At 40.1% G+C, this 24414-nt stretch overlaps 1 protein-coding gene across 1 annotated transcript in view; it reads left to right on the top strand.

The window, feature by feature from the left end:
• The window catches only part of NDUFA12 (NADH:ubiquinone oxidoreductase subunit A12), a 28783-nt gene extending 7200 nt beyond the window's left edge, over nucleotides 1–21583 (top strand). The window contains exon 4 of the mRNA XM_032416655.1: nucleotides 21301–21583. Within this exon, the coding sequence (XP_032272546.1) occupies nucleotides 21301–21481 (181 nt within the window). The 3' untranslated portion in view covers nucleotides 21482–21583. The remainder of the gene's footprint in view (nucleotides 1–21300) is intronic.
• Nucleotides 21584–24414: the final 2831 nt, after the last annotated feature.

The raw sequence follows: 24414 nt of genomic DNA, 5'->3' as shown, positions 1-24414 counted from the left end.
TTCTCCAGAAGATCTAGCTAAGGTAATTAGTGAAGGTGGCTACACTAAACAACAGATTTTCAGTGTACACGGAACAGCCTTCTATTGGGAGAAGATGTCATTGAGGACTTTCATAGCTAGAGAGAAGTTAATGCCTGGCTTTGAAGCTTCAAAGGATAGGCTGGCTCTTTTATTAGGGGCTAATGCAGCTGGTGATTTTCAGCTAAAGCCTGTATTCACTGTTAGAAAATCCCATGGCCCTTAAGAATTAAGATAAATCTACCTGTGCTCTATCAGTAGAAGAACAAAGCCTGGATGACAGCACATATGTTTGCAACATGGTTTACTAAATATTTTAAGCCCACTTTTGAGACCTACCGCTCAGAAAAAAAGATTCCTTTCAAAATATTGCTGCTTACTGACAATGTACCTGGTCACCCAGGAGGTCTGGTGGAGATGGACAATGAGATTCATGTTGTTTCATGCCTGCTAACACAGCATCTATTCTCTAGCCCACAGATCAAGGAGTGATTTTGATTTTCAGGTTTCTTTTAAGAAATACATTGCATAAGGCTAGAGCTGCCATAGGTAGTGATTCCTCTGATGGATCTGGGCAAAGTAGATTGAAAACCTTCTCAAGGGGCGCCTAGGGTGACTCAGTCATTAAGAGTCTGCCTTCGGCTCGGCTCATGATCCCAGCGTCCTGGGATCGAGCCCTGCATCGGCCTCCCTGCTCAGCGGGAAGCCTGCTTCTCCCTCTCCCACTCCCCCTGCTTGTGTTCCCTCTCTCGCTGTGTCTCTCTTTGTCAAATAAATAAAATCTTTAAAGAGAAAAAAGAAAACCTCGAAAGGATTCACCATTCTAGATGCCATTAAAAACATATGTTTTTTCATGGGAAGAGTTCAAAATATCAACAGGAGTTTGGAAGAAGTTGATTCCAACTTATTGATCGTGGATGGTTTTGAGGGTTCAAGACTTGAGTGGATAAAGTAACTATGGACGTAAATGTAGAAATAGCAACAGAACTAGAATTAGAAGCTGAGCCTAAAGATGTGACTGAATTACTGCAATCTCATGATTAAACTTGAACAGATGAGTTCCTTTTTTCTTTTTTCTGGATGAATTATTTATAAGTTTTAAAATCAATTTATTAAGGCATAAGTTACAATCAATAAATGAACTAATTTCAAATGTGCCTTTAATGACTTCTGACAATAAACATTCCTGTGTAATCACTGCCCAAATGAAGATACAGGATATTTCTATCATCCCAAACACTTCTTCTTATGCCTCTTTCCTCCTGTGCTTCTTATGGATGAGCAAATAGTTTCTTGATATGGAATTTACTCCTGGTGAAGATGCTGTGAAGATTGTTGAAATGACAACAAGGGATTTAGAATATCACATAAACTTAGTTGATAAAGCGGTGGCAGGTTTGAGAGGATTGACTCCACAATTTTGAAAGTTTTACTCTGGGTAAGTGCTGTCAAACAGCATTGCATGTTACAGAGAAATTGTTCATGAAAAGAAGAGTCAAATCAGTGTGACAGACTTCATTGTTGTCTTATTTTAAGAAATTGCCACAGCCACCCTACCACCCTGGTCAGTCAGCAGCCGTCAACCTCAAGGCAAGACCCTCCACAGCAAAAAGATTAAAACTCCCTAAAAGCTTAAAAAAAAAAAAACCCTCCCTAAAAGCTCAGATGATGGTTAGTATTTTTAGCAATAAAGTATTTTTAAATCAAGGCATGTTGGTTTTTTTTTTTTAGACATATTGTTATTGCACACGTAATAGACTATAGTATGGTATAAACATAACTTGCATGTACTGGAAAACCAAAAAAACTCATTTGACTTGCTTTATTGCAATATTTGCTTTATTGTGTTAGTCTGGAACCAAACCTGCGATTTCTCCGAGGTATGCCTGTATTGGATTATGTCTTTATAATACAACTCAGGGGCTCTTAACATGAGAAAGCAGCAGTGATGTTACATTTGAGGCTGCATTTTGTGCTCTTTTTATGTGTTTTTTAAGATTTATTTATTTAGGGATGCCTCGGTGGCTCAGTCGGTTAAATGTCTGCCTTCGGCTTAGGTCTTGATCCCAGGGTTCTGGGATTGAGTCCCTCATCAGGCTCCTTGCTCAGCAGGGAGATTACTTCTCCCTCTGCTGCTTCCCCTGCTTGTCCTCTCTTTCTCTCTTACAAGTAAATAAATAAAATCTTTAAAAATATATATATATACTCTCCCTGGATTGGAAGCAAATAAAAAAAAAAAGATTTATTTATTTATTTTAGAGAGAGGAAAAAAATGAACATGCACAGATGAGTAGGGGGGAGGGGCAGAGGGAGAAGGAGAGGGGCTCAAGCAGACTCCATGCTGAGCGTGGAGCTCATTGTGGGGCTCTGTACCATGACTGAGATCATGACCTGAGCCAAAGTTAAGAGTCAGACACTTAACCAACCGAGCCACCCAGGCACCCCTGTGCTCTTTTTAATGGGCAGTAATAGCCTATGGTTCTTTTAAGGTCTGAGGGACTGTGATTTTAGGTTAAGAGCTATCTACTTTCTCTCAAGGGACATTTTATATGTCAGAGGCACTATTGGAGTCCCAGGTCTCAAAGTGGAATTTGGTTTTAGGAGGCAAGGTGTCCTAGTTATTTGTTTAGTTGATTGTTTTGGGGGCGGGGTTAGTCCTGGGAGGATGCAGAAGGCCTGTGGGCTGTCTTGTTCAGATCTCAGATGGATTGAAATCTGTCTCCTTCAAAGCACTCATCTTTACATCAGTGCTCATGGTCTGTATTTTGGGAGACTGTGGGGTGGGGGCAAGGGGGAACTGATTTAAATTATGTGATGAAACACATTTAAGATGATAAAGTAATAAAAAATATGAAAAGATAAAAGTACTAAAATCAGCCAAGCAAGTTCTTTTATATGATCTGAGATCACACGAAAAAGGAGGTTCAAAGCTGTGGAAGAAACATCACTCCAGCAGGAGCCTGAGGGCAGCTGAGGATATAAAGCTGAATCTCTTTGTGGAGAGGATCCTCCTAAGGACTGAGTACCTTTGATGACCCTTGTTTGTAAGGGAAGCTTAAAGTCTTAAGATGTAGGGAGAAGTACTGTTGGACAAGTTTAGCTGTTTGTTTGTCAGACCCCCCTTTGCTGAGTGTAATACACTGTGGAATTCTAAATTTGTGGATTCTTACCTTTGATCCATGAAAAAATTTGAAGTTGGGTTGATCATCTTTAATTAGAGTCAGGTATTATCTTACATTTAAATTAGTGAATAACAAACACAATTTATCATCGTTACTCATTCAAATAACTATTTATTGCATGCCTACCAGGTGCCAAGAACTGTTGTAGGCACTGGGAATACGACAGTAATACAACAAAGTTCTTGCTCTCATTGCAGGGAAGGCAGAAAAACAGATGTGTTCTATGTTTTAGGCAATGATAAGTGCAAGGAAGATAACATGAAGCTGGCATTCATAAAGAGATAAAGAGTAATGGGAAGGTCCGGTGGCTGTTTTATTTGGAGGTTAGGGAAGGCATCTTTGAGGAACTAACATTTGAAGAGGGGAGGGAGCAAGCCAGAGAAAGGGGGGGAAGAGCTCCAGGCAGTAGGAGCCACAGGGCAAAGGCCTGTGTGTTGAGATTTATTTGCTTGTATTCAAAGAGCAGCAATATGGCCAGTTTGGCTGGAGTGGAATGAGTGAAAGGAAGATTTTCGGTAATGAAGTAGGAGAAATAGCTAGAGCCTAGATCATGTAGATGTGGTGAGCCATGGTTTTTTGGCCTTTTTTCTAAGTTTCTTTGAAAGTCACTAAAGTAGAATGTGATCTGTTTTACAATTTTTTAAAATTGGGAACAGTCCTAAACTTTCTGAGAAGTTACAAGTATCTGAATCATTTCAAAGTAGGTTGCCAAAGGGATGACCTGAATACTCAAGTGTGTGATTCCTACAAACAAGGATATTCTATGTAACCACAGTTTACCCATCAAAGGCAGAAAATTAACAGTGGTATACCACTACGGTCTAATCTTCAGACCCCATTCCATGTTCATCACTTGCCAACAAGGTCTTTTACAGCCAGAGGATATAATCGTGCATTTCACATGGATCCCATTTCTCTCTAGTCTCACTCTAGATTTGTTCCTTAGCTTTTCCTTGATTTTCATGATCTTTGTGCTTTTGAAGATTACAGGCCAGTTATGTTGTAAAGTCCTTCGGTGTGGGTCCGTCAGTCTAGTCTCATGACTAGATTCAGGCTTTGTGTCCTGAGGAGGACTATCACAGAAGCCGTATCATGTTCTTGTTGCGTTCTATTAGGTGGCACCCTATTTTGATTTGTCCCATTAGTGATAAGTTCTCTCACTTGAATAATTCAGGGTAGTTTTTCCTTTCTAAAGTTTTGGTGGCTCTGCCAGGTTTTTCCTTTCTAAAGTTTTCCCTTTGCAATTAATTAGCATTTTGTGTAGATGTACTTTGAAGTTATATAAGTTACATATATTACTCATCAAACTTACAGTCTGCCCATTTATTTATTTATGTCATCATGAACTCCGCTTTTAATAATGGGTTATAATTCATTACTATCCTTGTTTTATTTATTTATTTACCCACTCCACCTATTTTGCTTATCATCCTGTCTCCCTCTCCTCTGGCAACCATCAATTTGTTTTCTGTATTTATGGGTCTGTTTCTGCTTTTTATTTTTTTGTTTTGTTTTTTATATGTTTTGTATGTTTGTTATACGTGAAATCATATGGTATTTGTTGTCTCAGTCTGACTTTGCTTAGCACAATACCCTCTAGTCCATCCATGTTGTCACAGATGGTAAGATCACATTCTTTTTTATGACTAATACTCCACTGTATATGTATACCACATCTTCTTTATCCATTCATCTATGGGTGGGCACTTAAGTTGCTTCCATGTCTTGTCTATTTTAAATAATGCTACAATTAACATAGGGGTGCATTTATTTTTTTGAATTAGTGTTTTCATTTTCCTTGGGTAAATACCCAGTAGTGGAATTCCTGGATCATATGGTAATTCTATTTTTAATTTTTTGAGGAACCTCCATACTGTTTTTTGCTGTAGTTGCACCAATTTCATTCCCACCAACAGTGCACAAGCATTCCTTTTTCTCCACATCCTCACCAACACTTGTTATTTCTCATCTTTTTGTTGCTATTCTGACAGCTATAAGGTGATATCTCATTGTGGTTTTGATTTGCATTTCCCTGATGATTAGTGATGTTGGGCATCTTTTCATGTATTTGTTTACCATCTCTATGTCTTTGGAAAAATATCAGTTAAGGTCCTCTGCCCATTTTTTTTTTTTTTAAAGATTTTATTTATTTATTTGAGAGAGTGAGAATGAGAGAGAGAGAGAGCACATGAGAGGGAGGAGGGTGAGAGGGAGAAGCAGACTCCCCGCCGAGCAGGAAGCCCGATGCGGGACTCGATCCCGGGACTCCAGGATCATGACCTGAGCCGAAGGCAGTCGCCTAACCAACTGAGCCACCCAGGCGCCCTGCCCATTTTTTTTTTAAAGACTTATTTATTTGTGAGAAAGAGAGAGATCACAATCCGGGGGGAGGGGCAGAGGGAGAAGCAGACTCCCCGATGAGCAGGGAGCCTGACGCGGGGCTCAATCCCAGGACCCTGGGATCATGACCTGAGCTGAAGGCAGACTCTTTACCGACTGAGCCACCTAGGCGCCCTCTCTGCCCTTTTTTTTTTTTTTAAGATTTTATTTATTTGAGAGAGAGAAAGAGAGCATGAGCAGGGGAAGAGGGAGAAGCAGACTCCCTGCCAAACCGGGAGCCCAACATGGGGCTCAATCCCAGGACTCTGAGATATGTCCTAAGCCAAAGGCAGTCACTTAAGTGACTGAGCCACCCAGGTGCCCCTCCCCATTTTAAAATCAGATCATTTGGGGTCTTTCGGTGTTGAGCTCTGTAATAAATTTTTTATATATTTTGGATATTAATCCCTTATTGGATATATCATTTGCAAATATATTCTCCCATTCTCTAGGTTGCCTTTTTGTTTTCTTGATGGTTTCATTTGCTGTGCAAAAGCTTTTCATTTTGGTTTAGTCCCAATAGTTTAGTTTTGCTTTTGTTTCACTTGTCTGAAGGGACATGTCCATAAATATGTTGCTAAGGGCGATGTCCAAGAGATTACTGCCTATGATTTACATTTTTAAAGCATCTCTGTCATTGCTGTGAAGAATGAGGAAAGGGGCAGTATGGAAACAGATGGATCACTTAGGAAGCTGTTGTATGTAGTTGTCTGGGCAGGACATGTTGGAGGCTGGACAAAGGTGCTAGTAATGTAGGTGGTGAGTTTTTGGGGTATTAGTTATCCATTACTGTATAACAGATTATCCCAAATTTAGCTTAAAACAATAAACAGTATCTCACAATTTCTGTGGGTAAGGAATTGAGTGCAACTTAGCTAGATGCCTCTGGTTTAGGACCTTTTAGACTACACTCAAGATACCATTTGGGGCTGCAGTCACGTCAGGGTTTGATTTGGGAAGGATCCATGGCCAAATTCATTCACAGGCTGTAGGCAGACCTCCAAGATTTGCTTCTGCGATCACTCCTGTGGGCCCCTCCACAAGGCCATCTCTGGATATGGCTTCCTGAGAGCAAGTAAAGAGATCACCTGAGATGGAAGCCACAGCCTTCTGTGTGTGAGTAGTTTTCTTTTCTTTTCTTTTTTTTAAGATTTATTTATTTTAGAGAGAGAGCAGAGGGAGGGGCAGAGGAAGAGGGAGAGAATCCTCAAGCAGACTCCCTACTGAACGCAGAGCCCCATGCGGAACTTGATCCCAGGACCCTGAGATCATGACCTGAGCTGAAACCAAGAGCTAGATGCTCAACTGACTGAGCTACCCAGGTGCTCCTCTCTTTTTTTTTTTTTAATTGAAGTATGGTTAACACAGTATACATTAGGCCACAGCCTTTCTAAAACCTAATCTCAGAAGTGACATTCTACACTTAACTTGTATTTTAGTTATTAGAAGTGAGTCAGTAAATGCAGCTTGTACTCATGGAGAGAGGATGAAAGGGGAAAAAAAACTTCAGTCTTTTCCTTCCTTAGTAGGGTAAAATCCCATTCTTCCCTACTGTGTGTTTCTCTTGTGAGTCTTCTTTACTACTTGCACAAAACTCTTCACTTCTGACACTTCTGGTCACCAGATGTGTAGAGAGTTTTACCCCACAGCAAGTAAGTCTCTGACACCAGCTGGGTGTCCTATGGTTTAACCCATTTTTGACGCTGTCGACCCTGGAGGTAGGTAGCTAGCATCAGATCCCACAGGTAAGGTTCACTTCCCACAAGACTGCGTTCCTCTGCCTCTTGTTCAGATGCCCCTCACAAGCCCTGGTTATCACCTGTGCATCTGACCAGTCAGCTATAGATCGGTCAGGAAGTTAGGGGGTGAGGCCGAAAATTCCAAGCTTTTGATTATGGCTTGGTCTTTCTGGTGACAAACCTCATCCAGGACCATCCAGGAGTCTACCCAGAGTCACCTTGTTAGAGCAAGAGACGCTCTTACTGCTCTTACTACTTAGGAATTTATAGGGTTTTAGGAGCTCTGTGTCAGGATCAGAGTCAAAGACAAATATTAAAACTGTAGATGCTCCTAGTGTTACCACTAGGAAATTATGAGAGTTTTAGGAGCTTTGTGCCAGGAGCTGGGTGCAGAGACCAGTATATACATTTTCTGTTATCTCACAGAGGTTACACAAGGACGTGCATACCAAGAGTCTATGATCATGGAAGCCATCTTAGAGGCTGCCTACCACAGGGATAGATTTTGAAGTAAGACAGAGGATTTGCTGATGGATTAAATTTTGAAAGAAAAGAGAGTCAAGGGTAACTTCAAAATTTTTGACCTGAACTACTAATGGTATATTTATTGAGATGAGGAAGACAGGGTAGGATGGGGAAAGCAGAACTGGAAGACATAATCAAGAATTCTAGTTTGTCTGTGTAAGTATGAGGTGCCTGTTAGACAACCAACTAGGGATGGTGGGTAGACAGATAAACACTGGTCTTTAGGTCAAGATGGAATGTTTATGATGGAGATAGGACTTCATTGTAATTTTACCTAGTCTACTATACAATTCAACTTCGTGAATTGTGGATAAAGGATTAAGTGAATCTCATCTTTTGTTAAATGCCTAGCTTTGTTACCCTAGAAACCAGCTTAGATTGTATCAACTACAGTTGTCCCTCCTTATCCACGGTTTTGCTTTCCATGGTTTCAGTCACCCCTGGTCAACCATGGTTTGGAAGCACATGATCCTCCTGATGTATAGTCAGAAGGTTGATAGTAGCCCAACACTACATCACAGTGCCTGTGTCATTCATCTCATCATGTAGGCATTTTATCATCTCACATCATTGAGAACAGTACAATAGTATTTTGAGAGACAGGGGGCAGGGGGACTACAGTCACACAACTTATTTATTATAACATATTCTAATTGTTCTATATTACTATTAGTTATTGTTAGTCTCTTACCGTGCCTAATTTATAAATTAACCTTTATCACAGGTATGTATGTATAGGAAAAAACATAGTGTATGTAAGGTTTAATACTATCTACAGTTTCAGCCATGCACTGGGGATCTTAAAACTGCAGATGAGCGGGAACTACTGTATGTTGCTAGATACAATTGATCCTTGATTGGTAAATTGCATCTGATGAGAGGAATTAGAAATGCCTGGTGAGTTAGCTATGTTTGGGCTTCCCTGAGTATTGCTGCTCTCGGAACTGGTATGTCCTTTGTGAGAATGGGAATCCGGAAGCTATGCTGTGGAGTTGTTACTGGAGATGTTAGCTTTTGTGGAGCATGAAGCCTTTAAGTCAGGGTAGTTCCTGCACCTGATATGGCTCTCATCTCCTTTGAGCCTGTGCTTTGTCACCTAGGGAGCCAAAAAAATAAGAAGAAGAATCGGTCCTGGATGGCTGGGTGAGCAGCTGCCGCCTTCGAGAACTACTGCGAAGTCTCCCAGTGAGAGGGATGCGGGATGTTGCCCAGCTGGCAAGCTGTGCTTCTGTCCTCTTGTCTCTCTGGGTCGCCTGGTGCCAGGGATGGCCTGTGCTAGTGTATGAATCCGTTCAGTAGCTGCATAATCTCACCTAGAGAAGGATTCCCTTCTGAAGTGTCAAGTGTTGGGACGCCTGGTGGCTCCGTGGGTTAAATGTCCAACTCTCGATTTCAGCTCGGGTCATGATCTCAGGGTTGTGAGACTGAGCTCCACATCGGGCTCCATGCTGGGCGTGGAGCCTGCGAGTCTCTCTGTCTGTCCCTCTCCCTCTGCCCTTCCCCACCCCTCTCTCACTCTTAAAGTGTCAAGTGTTTTTCATAGAATCAGGGAATTTCTTTAATAAACTTCTATAGTTCACATAACGTTCCCTAATCTTGTGGGAACATTAGAAATCTTCTGAGGGGGGAAAAAAGAGAAATCTTGTGGGAAAATGAGTTCATTTTATTTATCTCATTGCAAGGCCTTCATTTCTTTGACTGTCAGAAGCCAGGAAGGCTGCTAGGGCTACCAGTAGATACAAGGGGTGTGTGCTGGTGCGAATGTCCGAATGGGCAGTAGAGCTACATGCACCCTGAAAATAAAAAACGGTGCCTAAAACCTAGCACAGTACTCAGCTTACAAATCATTTCTTCAAAAAATCTTTATTAATAAAGTGTCAGGCACTGATGGATTTATACATTCACAGTGATAAGCAAAATATATGGTCCTTGCTCTCTTGGAGTTTATAGTAACTCAATGAATACTAGCTGGTAGACTAATACTGTACTCTAACTTAGTGTCTGTTATTTTCCTTTTTACAGTACCTTCATTCTCTTAGCGAAGTTCTATTCTCTTATAGAATCAGCAGTGAGATTTTAATTTCTTTTTCAGTTTATATTAGCTTAACTTGACTGAACAGAATACTCAAAGTATTTCAGTAGATTACAAATACTGTTTTATACCACTTCTGATTGTCCTTAATTTTATCTTTGTTTTAAATGAGCTAATCGCTGCCATCTACATAGTAATGCATAAAAAGTCTTTATTTTCATTTTTATGGTAGTTAGCTTTTGCATAGAATTAGTGACCAATAAACCAAGTAAGTAACTAGTATCTACATGAAATTTGACAAGACAAAAGGGTGAGAGTAAATTGGTGGAAAGTTTGGGCTCTTTTATGCATAATAATATAAAATTACTGTTTCTACTTATATCAGGAGAAACAAAGATGCTTTTTTGTGGTTTGAAGTGTTATACCCTGAAATCCTTTAAATCAAGTTAAAACCAACAAATAGGGCTTGCCTAGATTTTGCTCTACATGTATATACTTTTTTCCCACTTGGTGGCACCTTACGTTCATTTCTACACTAAGTAACGTCTTTTCTCCCTCAGTATATACAGCCAGTATCTCCTTGTATGTTGTTTTTCTTACTAAGATTAATGGTTAAATTACTGAACTAATACATAAATCCATTCTTTTAAAAATAATAGCATATGTTGAAAATCTCCCTTTTTTAACAGAAAATAATTTTGGTTTTGAAGATTTTTTCCAGGACCATGGTGAAATTAAATGTTTTGCTCTTGTGAGAATTCCTTTTCCTTGTGGTCAGCTTTTTTTCAGTTAGCATCTGATGTTGTAGATGCCTTTGTAGAAAAGCAGGTTGCGAGTTGGGATTGCTCGGGGGTGGTAGGAATCAAGGATGCTTCAGAGGTTTTGAGCTTGAGAGGTTGGGTAGATGGTAGTACCATTCATTGAGATGGGAATACTGGGAGAAGGGTAGGATGGAGCGGAGGATTGCAATCGGAAGCCTTTTTTGGATGTAGTAGTAAGTTTGAGATACCTGTCAGAGAATAAATATGTCAAGTGAACAGGCAGTATATAAATCTGGAGTTTAGGACAGAGGTCAAGCTAGCAAAGACGAATGAGAAGTAGCTAGCAACGTAGGAAGGCGAGAGAACAGCATTTCAACAAAACAGGCTAGCCGTATCGATTGTTGCTGAGAGATTACATAGGATAAGGATAGAGAAGTGTCATTTGACTTGGCAATATGAACTTCATTGAATCTAAATGGAATTTGTTCTTAAGAATATGAGAGATCATGGGGCACCTGAGTGGGTCAGTTGGTTGAGCGTCTGACTCTTAATTTTGGCTCAGGTCATGGTCTCAGGGTGTGGGATGGAGCCTCTGGCTCCACACAAATCTGCTTGAGGATTATCTCCCTCTCCATCTGCCCCTCCCACTGCCTGCATGCGCCTCTCTCTCTCTCTGTCTCACAAATTAATTAATTAATTTTTAAAAAAGGATGTGAGAGATCAGGGGCGCCTGATCTGGGTTGCTCAGTTGGTTGAGCATCTGACTCTTGATCTCCACTTGGGTCTTGATCTTAGGGTTGTGGGTTCAAGCCCCATGTTGGGCTCCACACTGGGCATGGAACCTACTTAAAAAAATGTGAGAGGGACGCCTGGGTGGCTCAGTCGGTTAAGCGTCTGCCTTCGGCTCAGGTCATGATCCCAGGAGCCCTACACTGGGCTCCCTGCTCAGCGGAGAGTCTGCTTCTCCCTCTGCCTCTGCTGTTCCCCCTGCTTGTGCTCTCTCCCTCTCTCTCTCTCAAATAAATAAATTAAAAAAAAAAATCTTATAAAAAAATGTGAGAGATCAGAAAAGTTGAAAGAATCTGGCAGGGAGCAGGGATAATCTATATAGCCCCCTAAGAGACAACCACTGTCAACATTTGGCTTATTTCCTTTAGTCCTTTTAAATAATTTTTTATGTAGTAGTTCATAATCATACAAGGTTTTTTTTACCTCTTAGTATTATAAGCAATTTTCCATGTTATTAAAACAGTACAATCACTGTTAATTTTTTTTCTAATTATAAAAATGTACAATTGTTATAGAAAACCTGGAAAATTCAAAAATATATGAGGTAGAAACAAAAATTCTAATTCCTTGAGCGCTTATGTGGCTTAGTTGGTTAAGCGTCTGCCTTCAACTCAGGTCATGATCCCAGGATCCTGGGATTGACATTGGGCTCCCTGCTTAGCGGAGAGTCTGCTTCTTTTCCCTCCACCCTTCCCCCCTGCTCGTGCTCTCTCTCTCTCTCTCTCAAATAAATAAATAAAATCTTAAACCCAAAACTAATTCCTTGGCCCAGAAACAAGCACTGTAAATATTTCATTCATTCATTGAATGAATATTTGAGGGTCTACTTTTGAATAGGGAAGGGATATTTTGAGAGGATCACAGTGTGGAGAACAGATTGTAATTTATTAATCATACCCTCTTTAGAAAAAGGTTTGTGATTATAAATAACTATACATAGATATGTGTATGTTATATATATCTTTATTACATATAATATTTTGTTTAATATCCCCCTCTTCTCACTTAATAAGTCACAGACTTTCTGCCATTTCACTAAATATTCTACTTGTCAGTTTGAGGTTTTTAGTGTCTGAGAGGCTTTTGGTGTATAAAGAATTAATGGAAATTTGGGTTTAATATTAATATGCTGTTTAGTACAGCTGCAATTTTTATATCACAATTCTTTTTTACTTTTTGTTTTAGTTCCAATTGGTTAACATACAGTGTTATATTAGTTTCAGGTGTATAATATAGTGCTTCAACACTGCATACATCACCTGGTGCTCATCACAAGTGCACTCCTTAATCCCCATCACCTGTTTTGCCCATCCCCCCACACCTCCCTCTGGTAATCATCAGATTGTTCTCTATTAAGAGTGAACAGCTGCAGGAACCAGGCTCAGTCGGTTAAATGTCTGCCTTTGGATCAGATCATGATCCCAGAGTCCTGGGATCGAGTCCTGCATCGGGCTTCTTCCTCAGCGGGGAGATTGCTTCCCCTCTGCCTGCTTCTCCCCCTGTTTGTGTGTGTGCTCTCTCTCTCTCTCTCTCTCTCGCTAATAAATACATAAATAAAATCTAAAAAAAAGAATTACAGCTGCAATTTTTAAAACCTAGTTGTTCTGAAGCCTTGAGGTCCTGTTTATAAATAGGATAACAAGATTAGTAAATTGAACATTTTTGCATAAAAATAAAGAATAACTATTTTCTCTTGTTTGATGAATGTCTGATAAATTCTAATGGAAAGGATTAAAATCTCCTAAACAATTGTCTCCATTTGCAAGTTTAGTTAATTACATTCCTTTCAACATTTTAGGTCACATTTATAAATGTAGTATTTTTTTTTTCAATATCTTCAAATGTCCAATGTAGATAGATGAACAGACCTATCAAGCAGAATGTTTCTAAGCTCTTGGATGACTCATGTTTAGCCAAGCCAGAAACTTAAGGGTCATCCTCACAAGTCTTCGTGATGTCCGGTCTATCAGCAGGTTCTTTGTGCTTAATTTCCGAGTAGGTCCCACATCTGATCATGACCTCTATCACTATTACTGTGGTCCAAGTCACAGTTCTCTTTCCTGAAACAACTTCTTTTTTTTTTTAACTGTTTGTTTGTTTGTTTGTTTGTATATTGAGAGAGAGAATATATACCCTGAGATCATGACCTGAGCCAAAACCTTATCCTTTAATCTTGTTTGCAGAGTTTAAAGACATAGACATTTCAGTTTCTATGTAATAGAATTACACCTTTTTTTTTCTTTATGGCTCTTTGCTTTTAATGTTAATCTTAGAAATGGTGCTTCACATTTTATAAATATCACTATATCTTAGGAATATATTCACTCACATTTTATCTGAGCATTATTAATCTGTCTGGAATCTATTTTGATATATGGTTTAGGAAATCTAACTGGGTTTTTTTTCCCAACAAAATTAATCATCCTAGCATAATTTGTTGAGAAATATTTAGTTTCCCCAATAATTTGATATGCCAGGCTTATCTTATATACACTTTAGTCTGTTTGGGGAATTTTTTTCTAGTATTATTGTACTTTTTTTTTTTAACTAGTTTTTATACCAGTCTAATGTTTGGGACTTTAAGGTCTGGTAATGTCAGCCTTTCCTGATTGTTGTGAGTTTTCAAAATTTTCTTGGGTAGACTTTCAGCTGATCCTTAGAATTAAAATTGTCAAACCCTGTTAGGACTTTGATTCATGTTGCATTTAATTAAAAATAACAGTTACTGAGCCAGCGAGATTTGAATTGTCTTTTGTTGTTGTTGTTGTTTTAATCAGAGAGAGAGAGAGAACACAAGCAGGGGGAGCGGCAGGCAGAGGGAGAAGCAGGCTCCCCGATGAGCAAGGAGCCTGATGCAGAACTCGATCCCAGGACCTTAGTATCATGACCTGAGCTGAAGGCAGCCGTCCAACCCAACTGACTGAGCCACCCAGGCGCCCCTATAATTTAAGTTTCTTGACCAAAAGGTTCTTTTCATTCATTGGGAAGTTGTGTCCAAGCCTTAGCTTTGTAGCATATGTGCTGTGGTATCTTGGGAAAGTCATTTCAATTCTGTTTGCTCAGTTTTAAAATAGGAAGTACCTATGCTAGTATTAAATAAGTGACTGAATGTTGTGTGTGGGTATGTTTCATAAACTAAAGTGGGAAAGAGTAATCATTTTAGTGTGGTGTATATTTTTACCTCAAAAAACAATCACATTTTTCTTTAGTCTTTCATATACTTTTTAAAAATAATTTTTATTTATTTTTTAAGTAACCTCTCCACCCAACATGGGGCTTGAGCTCACAACCCCGAGATAAAGAGTTGTATGCTCCACCGACTAAGTCAGCCACATGCCCCTCATATCCATTTTTTGAAAAACTGAAAAAAAATCTTTGGAATTTCTATGCCTAGTGATGTTAAGTGAAAACATCTGAGGGGCGCCTGGGTGACTCAGTCGGTTAAGCGTCTGCTTTTGGCTCAGGTCATGATCCCAGGGGCCTGGGATTGAGCCCCACATCGGGCTCCCTGCTCAGCAGAGAGTCTGCTTCTCCCTTTCTCTCTTCCCCTGCTCATGGTCACTCTCTCTCTCTCTCAAATAAGTAAATAAAATCTTAAAAAAAAAAAAAGAAAGAAAGAAAGAAAGAAAACATCTGAAACATGAACATTATGGTCAGAAGCCAGCCTTGATTCCCAAAATTAATAATGTATATTATCCAAGGAGAAGAAAGATTCAAAACTGCCTAGATTTTTGTTACCGTTATTTGCTGTTATTTAGTAAGATTTTATTTCTGGGAATTTTCTGAAAGGGAAAATTAAATTTTCTTTGTTATTATTAACATTTTTTTAATTAAGTGAACCTTGATTTGAAATATACTATTTTAAAATTACAATGCTCTTTCTATTTGAAATAGGAGCAATTGTAGCTCTAATTAAATAACAGTAGCTAAACCAAAAAGAGATAAATCAAAAATCACTTTAAAGAAGAAAACACGTACAGATGTGCCATGGTTGTAGGTGTTCAGGACCTGGCTGCTGTGAGCTGAGACAGACCTGCAGGTGACTCCAGATCGTGGGCCTCAGAGCATGACCCTCCTTCCTGGAAGGACTGATGGTCCAAGGGATCCCCTGACACTTCTGGGCCTCTGTGGGCTGCAAGTGGAGCAACAAGAGTAAAAGGACCACTTGGGGAAGGGTGGAAGTTGGACTTCACACTGGCCAACTGTTGGCCTGTTGTGATCATTTTCTTTTCTTAGCTTCTTGAGTTTTCTGTCCATCAATACAACTGCCATACAGCTTTCTTGGGCTCTTTTCTCATGGAAGAGGATCTCCTTTCTATAGTAGGAAATGTTTTTCTCCAGTTCTTTGCCCATGCGTTCCACCATCTTCTTGTAGAGGTTGTGAATCTGATATGTGGAGTTCATGTTTCTACACATGTTGGGAAGTTTCTTCTTTATTTCTAAGCAGTGTATTTCCTCCTCAGATAATTTTCCCTGAAGTTGCATGACATGTTCTTAATGTAATTTGGAGCTTCAGCTGCTGAATCTCACTTTCAAGCTGTGAATTTTCACACTGCAAAGATGCTTCCTCAGTTTGGAGGCTTGTTTGTCCTGTAAGCTCTTCATTAGTTTGCTTTTCTTCCCACAATTTTCTGGTTATTTCTGGATTTTCCTCTTCAGAACTTTGAAAGGATCCATTGAAGTCAGCATCATCAGTGATACACTTCAGATCAACTTCTGTCTGATAGACAAGGTCATTGCTATTTTCTGCTTCACTCTTGTGCTCAGTTTCCCAGTTCACGTGATCCAAGTGTGATCTCTAAGGAGATAAGGCAAAGGGATGGTCCTTAGCAGGTTTTCAGCCATTGATACTAATTGGCTGACTTTATCTTTTGATTCCTGTTCCATTCATGCATTCAACTGCTCCAGCCCTTTCTTCTTCTCCTTTTCCTGGACTGTGCTTCTGTCTAACAGTTTCTTGGTGGAGTAGTTCTGGACTTTCTGGGAAATGAGTATTTTCATTCAAATCATCCATTATTTTCTTCTGAAGCTGTTCTCCATCCGCTGGTGCCTTTTTAAAAAGATCTTATTTATTTATTTGACAGAGCAAGCATGAGCAGAGGGAGAAGCAGAAAGGGAGGGAGTAGGAGAGGGAAAGAATCTCAAGCAGACTCTGCTAAGCGCTGAGCCCAGCATGGGGCTTGATCCCAGGACCCTGAGATCATAACCTAAGCCAAAGGTAGACACTTAACCAACTGGGCCACCCAGGTGCCCCAAAGATTTTTATTTTTATTTATTTTTAATTGAAGCATAGCTGACATATAATATTACATTAGTTTCAGGTGTGCAGCATAGTGACTTGACATTATATACATTATGAAATGCTCAGCACACCCATGTGATCATACAAGGTTATTACATTCTTATTGATTATATTCCCTATGCTGTATTTTACATCCCTGTGACTTATTTTATAACTAGAAGTGTGTACCTCTTAATCCCCTTCACCTGTTTCACCCATTTTCCCCACTCCCTCCCCATTGGCAACCACAAGTTTGTTCTCTGTATGTATATATAAGTCTTGTTTCTGTTTTGTTTTTTTTTTTGTTTTTGGATCCCACACATAAGTGAAATTATATGGTACTTGTCTTTCTCTGACTTATTTCCCTTAGCATAATACATTCTAGATTCATCCATGTTGTTACAAATGACAAGATGTCATTCCTTTTTTTATGGTTGAGTAATATTCCATTGTTTATTGTTTATATATAGCACGTCTTTATCCATTCATTTATTGATGGATGCTTAGGTTCCTTCCATATCTTGGCTATTGTAAGTAATGTGGCAAGGAACATAGTTGTATATGTCTTTTTGAATTAGTGTTTTTGTTTTCATTGGGCAAATACCCAGAAGTGGTATTAGTGGATGATATGTTTTTTTTTTTTTTTAAGATTTTATTTATTTATTTGAGAGAGAGCACCAGCACCGGGGGTGGGGGGAGAGAACACGGGGAGAGGGAGAAGCAAGCTCCCCGCTGAGCAGGGAGCCCAATGCAGGGCTCGATCCCAGGACCCCAAAATCAGGACCTGAGTCGAAGGCAGACACTTAACTGACTGAGCCACCCAGGTGCCCCTGATATGGTATTTCTGTTTTTAATTTTTCAAGGAACCTCCATACTGTTTTCTATAGTGACTTCACAAATTTACATTCCCACCAACAGTTGCAACAAGAGTTCTCTTTTCTCCACATCCTTGCCAACACTTATTATTTCTTGTCTTTTTGATACTAGCCATTCTGACAGATGTGAGATGATACTTCATTGTGGTTTTGATTTGCATTTCCTTGAATGATTAATGATGTTGAGCACCTTTTCATGTGTCTGCTGACCATCTATATATGTCTTTGACGAAATGTGTATTCAGGCCTTCTTCCTGTTTTTTAATCGGATTGTCGTGTGTTGAGTTGTATGAATTCTTTGTACATCTGGGGTATTTTTTTTTTTTAATTTTATTATGTTATGTTATTCACCATACAATACATCATTAGTTTTTGATGTAGTGATCCACGATCCATTGTTTTCGTATAACCCCCAGTGCTCCATGCAGTACGTGCCCTCCTTAATACCCATCACCAGGCTAACCAATCCCTCCTCCCATACATCTGGGATATTAATACCAATCTTAAAAACTTTTCATTTGCAGTGATTTTTTTTTTTTAAGATTTTATTTATCTATTTGTCAGAGAGAGAACACAAGCAGGGGGAGCAACAGGCCGAGGGAAAAGCAGGCTCCCGCTGAGCAAGGAGCCCGGTGCGGGACTCGATCCCAGAACCCTGGGATCATGACCTGAGCCAAAGGCAAATGCCCAACCTACTGAGCCACCTAGGCATCCATCTCATTTGTAGTGATTTTTAAAAATTCATTTTATATGGCATATGTTTTAATTTTTTTAAGATTTTATTTATTTATTTGTCAGAGAGAGAGCAAGAACAAGCAGGGGGAGCAGCAGGCAGAGGGAGAAGCAGGCTCCCCGCTGAGCAAGGAGCCCGATGTGGGGCTCAATCCCAGGATCCTGGGATCATGACCTGAGCCAAAGGCAGACATTTAACCAACTGAGCCACCCAGGCATCCCATATATTTTAATTCTTAAATTTCCTTTTAGGCTATTTTATTCTTCACAAATAAATCCCTCCATTTTGCACTTTGAATGGCAGACAACCTCACACTGAGAGACTATTAAAGTGAAGTATGTTTTCAAAGAAGGGGAGTGTCTTCCTTCCCTGTTCCTTGGCATACTCTTCCTCTTAAACAACTGAAAATAGGATCAACCACTGATGGGATTTATGTCCATTTGAGTTATGTTGTAATTGTGATTTAATATCTTTGTTTTCAGTTATTTCGACACACTTCAACGTATTTGAATACTGGGTTTTTTTCTAAAATGTAATATATTTTCATTATTTCCTAAAATGTAATATATTTTCTTTATAAATATTGATCTCTTTTGAATTTATAACATTTTCCCTTTCTGTCAGTTTTCTTACTTGTATTCTCACTGACTTTACCATCAAGTGTAAGGAGTTTTATATTTTGTCCTTTAGGATAATAATGGTGGTATAAAATTGAAGTGGGTTTAGTGCCAGCTACAACATAGTTTTCTAGACAATGCTGTTAGGCCATTGGCGTCTTTAATTTATTGGAATAAAAATGACCCCGCTGAGTGTGCTTGGCTGGCCCATTTGGTGGAGCATGGGACTCTTGATCTCAGGGTTGTAAGTTTGAGCCCCACCTTGGGTGTAGAGATTACTTAAAAGATAAAAAAATTAAAAAAAAATTTTTTTATGACCCAGCTGAAAATCTGTTTTGCCAGAGCTCTTTGGTGTGGAAACCTAGAAGGTATGATATGCTTAGCCTTTATTTAATAACAACAACAGAGGGTTACATCAGCCTACCAGATTATAAACATTTTCTTGTTTCTTATAGCTCTTCATACTGCCATCATGAGAATAAATTATTGCTTATTCATTCCTTACTCTTGCCTGTGGCCTTGCTGGATAAACATTTTCAGATTTTATGTATCATGGTAAAAAATATTTTTAGTTTTCTTTTTTTTTTTTTTTAAAGATTTTATTTATTTATTTGACAGAGAGATAGAGAGAGAGAACAAGTAGGCAGAGAGGCAGGCAGAGGGAGAGGGAGAAGCAGGCTCCCCGCTGAGCAGGGAGCCCAATGCGGGGCTCGATCCCAGGACCCTGGGATCATGACCTGAGCCGAAGGCAGACGCTTAACCGACTGAGCCACCCAGGCGCCCTATTTTTAGTTTTCTCGAGCATTTTCTGTTTCTCCATGAGATCTTCAGTCCCTCACTTAAGTAACTGAACAGGCGTATATAAGATTTAGACTCTGATTCCTTAAATATCATTTTAACCTTCAAGAGTCTTTACAGCAGTTATTCGAATAAATTTTTCTATTATTTTATTCAAATAAATTAGTTGCTTAAGCTGCCTCAACAGGGTAAAAGTTAAATATTTCTACTGTGCCTTAAGCTTACATAAAGCCCCTTGAGAAGTATCAGCCTTGGTTTTGACAACTAATCCCTCCTTTGAGTGGCTAGTGGAGCCTGTCTCACCGCCATCATCTTGGAGGTTCAGAGTTCCTGTTCATAGTCGCGGTTTATTGGTCCAGGTCACTTTCACTAATCCCATTTCTGCTGGAGGATATAAGAAAGACGCCAGCCCAGCGTGTACAGATGTCTTCGTTGTTTATTATGTTAGCAGGTCATGATACATCTTTAGACAAAATATAGCAACAGTAATAATAATTTATCATCTCTCTTCTTGGTTTTGTCCAATTACCTAGCTATATCTATCAGTTACTGCTCGTAAATATTCTTAAACTTAAATGGCATCATAAACTTCTCATTAGCTGTAGTCTTAGTTATTTTACTGAAACCTCCTCCATTTGCCCTTTTCTCTATAGCTGGGAAGTCCCCCCCCTTTTTTTTCTTGGAGCCACATTTCTCTGCTTGTTCCCTCCCCCCACGCCCTTTTCCCATGACATCATCCTGTCTTGTGAGCGAGCTCCCAGCCTTGGGGGATCTGGAATGAATGCTCTCTCCTTCCTGTCCCATGTAAACTCCGCATGGCTTCCTGCTCAGTTCTCCTCTTTGTCCAGTGGACTTTATGCCTTCTTTCTCTGCCATGAGCAGCAGCATCATTGGCCTCTTCCCTTTCTTCTCCATGTACCCAGCTTCCTTTGAAATTAACTTGTTAAACACTCAAAACTGAAATACCTGTGAACTTTAGGCTGTGATTTAATGTTCTTAATATAACAAATTGTATGTTCTTTAACATTCGGTCATGAGCTTGAATTTAAGATGCTAGCAGAGACCTCTTTTTCAGCAGGAGCCTTGTTGAGTTTTAAGCTAGAGCTTCATCACCAGAGCTGCCTGAGCATACTGAGACTCCAGAGCAGCCTCTCACATCTATCAGCAATACTGTATGCATCAGTTCTGAAATATCTTCTTACATCTAAAAGTAGGATATATATTTTAATCAATAGTAGCATGAGTTAATTGGCAGCATTTTTGTCTTAGAGACACATAAAATAATGTATATCTTAAAATTGCTAGTGTCCTCGAGATACAGTAACAATAAAAGCAATAGCTAACATTGTTGAGTACCTAGTGTGCACAGGAATTTTTCTAGGTGCACTTAATCCTTATGCCATCCTTCAGAAGTCAGGATGCTCAGATGAAAAAGCCAAGGCATAGCAGTTGAGCTCGTAAGTGAGGGAGATTTGAGCTCAAGCCACAGAATAGCCCCAGAGCTGCCCACTTAGCCCTCCTCCCACCACACTACCCTGCCTCTTGTAACTGTCTTTCTTTTCCTCTTTAAGGCATCGTTGGCTTCACTGTATGACCGATGATCCTCCAACAACAAAACCACCTATTGCTCGTAAATTCATCTGGACAAATCATAAGTTCAATGTGAGTGGCACTCCAGAACAGTATGTACCTTATTCTACCACTAGAAAGAAGATTCAAGAGTGGGTCCCACCTTCAACACCTTACAAGTAAAGACACTGGAAAACAGTTTGAACATGTGAAATATGGGGCTCTTCATGCAATTGCACTTTCACTGCTTACTATTCACTTGATTAAAATTGTTTGATTAAGCAATGTCTTTTGTGCCTTTTTGCCCTTACCTTTATTGTTCATGAACTGCAAAATAGAAGCTGACAAACATGGGTCATCGAAGTAGACTTCTATTGGGGTGGTGCCTGGTTTACAGCCCCCCCCTTGCCGTTGTGGTCACGTCTGTGCTTCCTGACCTGCCCTCACCAGTTGATCAAGAGGGGAAGACCTAAAGCTGAACTGAGCCAACAGATTTTCTCATGGGAATCTGCAGCACAACTGGAGGGACACAGAGGCTAAGAGTTACCAGAGCTGGATGGCTTTCATGGTAGCTCTCTAAGGAGGAGGTTATCAGACATTTCCTATTTCCTGAATTTCGGCTCTTTCCGTTTATTTGGACCCGTGAACTATCCCAGGATCCATTCCAATATATTCTTATTTCCTTAAGCTAATTAGGGTCATTGATTTTGTTGTTGTTGTTACTTGCAAACAAAAGAACTTTAATATCCAGATTGGTTCCAGAGAATGGATTGTAGGCAAAAGACCTTCAGGGAAATGTGGGATCTCCGGAACTGGTTGTATCTGGGTGGGATGAAAGGTAATGCAACACGCCTCTGTATTCTGGATGGAAAGCTAGCAGCTTCAGTGATCAGACAGCTTATCAGGCTACATTGCCGTTTCCATGAGCCCCTGAGAAGGCGGCCTTTGGATACTGGTTAGCAGCCACCATAGGACAATTTAACAGTGTTAGGGAAAAAAATGCTGGGATTATGGAACCAGACGGTTGCTTTCAAGAGCACTGGATAACTTACAGGAGAAAATGAACTTCAATTCCCAAATCTCAACTCAAGACATTGAGTAAAACTCAGGGCATTTATATGACTTTGCTAACCTCAGGTTTCTTATATGAAAATTAAGAGATAGAACTGACTGTTGGTTTAAGGGACATCTGGAAGAAGCTAGAATATCATTGACTACACATTAGGGTTACCTGGGGTGTTTTGTTTGTTTTTAATAAAGAGGTCCAAGTTACTGAATCAGCATCTCTGAGAGTAGGCTCCCAGCACCAATATTTTTTAAAGCTCCCCACTCTGTTCCCCACCTGATGAATTCATTTGCAGCCAAGGTTGTGAACTATTGAGCTAAAGAAATCAATACACCAAACATTCTTCTGAAACATTCTCAGATTGTAAGACACAAAAGTTTGCTCACAGCTTCACTGCTGAGTCTCCCTTACTTAGCTGGATCAAGTTAAATTCGGTGCCCTCAGGAGATACTGTATGCATTGTGCTATGTTGGGACAGTTTGCTGATTGATTAATGAAGAGCAGAACCAAGCACTAAAAGCTGGCCTGTGCTCTGTCCATCTGCCACTTCACTAACTTTTCTGTCAGGGCCCCAAAATTGCTTTCTAATGCCATTAGGAATAGATCAGACTTGTGAGCAATTAGAAGTTCTGTCCAGGCTGCTATACTTCCTGGGTCAGATATGCTGGAGGTTCACCTGTTAAAAGAAAATGTGTGTCATTCTTATGGGGAGGGAGAAGGTCGAAATACACTTGCAGCTGCTAGTGAGTATTGTTCAACATCTATAAGCCAGGCTTATGGTTCAGCATTCTCAGTTAATTAGCCAACAACTCTCCACAAGAGCAAAGGGACAGATTGGTAGCAGTAGGGTATGGGAAGAGGGTGGCTTAAAGGCACAGAGTGGGGGAAAATCTGCTCCCACAAACTAGAAGTGCCTTCATGGCAAGCTCTCCTACCACCTAAGAAGTGATATAGTTCTACTGGAAATGGTCAACTTTGAATAGGTGGATCAGATAATACATGGTGTCCCATTGTCTCCAACATACAGAGAAAATGGAAGTTGTTTCTCAAAGGGAAAACAGTAATCTTTCTGAAGGGGGTCATGGCCTTGCTCCAAAATCCTGTGGGCTTCCATTGTGACTCTTGTGGAGAGACTTGTTTCTGATTTCAGTAAGTCTCCCGATCATCCAGATACCGTGAGAGCTGAACAGCTCTGCTGTTCATAATGAAGTAAACCAGTACTGATCAGATTTCATAATGTTGCAGCAGGTGAGATAGGAACTGAAATTGAATAGCAGTGGCCCTGAACGGCAAATTCTGAAGTTTCAGAAAGCAAAAGCCTTCATGGGGAATAACACCAAAGCATGCAAATAGTTACGAATAGGAAACTGAAAAAGGTTCATTGAGCAATTTTTAAGAGAGAAAAGAAAAAATACAGTAGTCGCCATGATGTTGTGCTGCGTGTCCAAAAAGACCAGTTATTATTTGAAGGGTTTGTAGTCACGTGTGTGATCAGCTTGCAAAGACCTCGAGGCCTGCTTCACTGCTTTAAATCATGCTCCTCCACATGGAGAAACCCCATCTATAATATCCTCCTCAAAACCAAGTTAATTCATACTCTGGTGCCAAGTGTCCATGAGTATGAAATGTGGTTGCATCGTGAGTGCACAGTAATCCAGCCACATTTGTCAGCTCTGGCTCGAGGAAGGTGACGTGTGAGACTTAAGCAGATAATGGAATTACACAAGTGGACTTGTCATGGTAGATTGTTTAACAAACCCACTGGGATAGAACTGGCCTCTGAAAAGTTGTTTCCCAACCTGACGTCTGGGGTTGATCCAGCCTCCCTGTCCCAGAGCGAGGGGGATACCCAAGTGCCGCTGTGCTGCGCATTTCATCTACGTGCATACAGCGTAAACGGTGTCCCCTGCATTGCACAATACGTTAGTTCTGGGTTACTCACCAGGATGTGTCAGAGAGAGGATCCAGTTCCTGGAAAGCATATGTCTAGACATCTGCTGTTTGTGCTTGCCCAGCATTGCTTTTCCTTTCTTCTGCCAGAGAATCCCGA

Source organism: Phoca vitulina, unplaced genomic scaffold (assembly GCF_004348235.1).
Source record: "Phoca vitulina isolate PV1807 unplaced genomic scaffold, GSC_HSeal_1.0 scaffold19, whole genome shotgun sequence".
Classification (NCBI taxonomy): Eukaryota; Metazoa; Chordata; class Mammalia; order Carnivora; family Phocidae; genus Phoca; species Phoca vitulina.
This window is presented reverse-complemented; position numbering and strand designations above follow the sequence as displayed.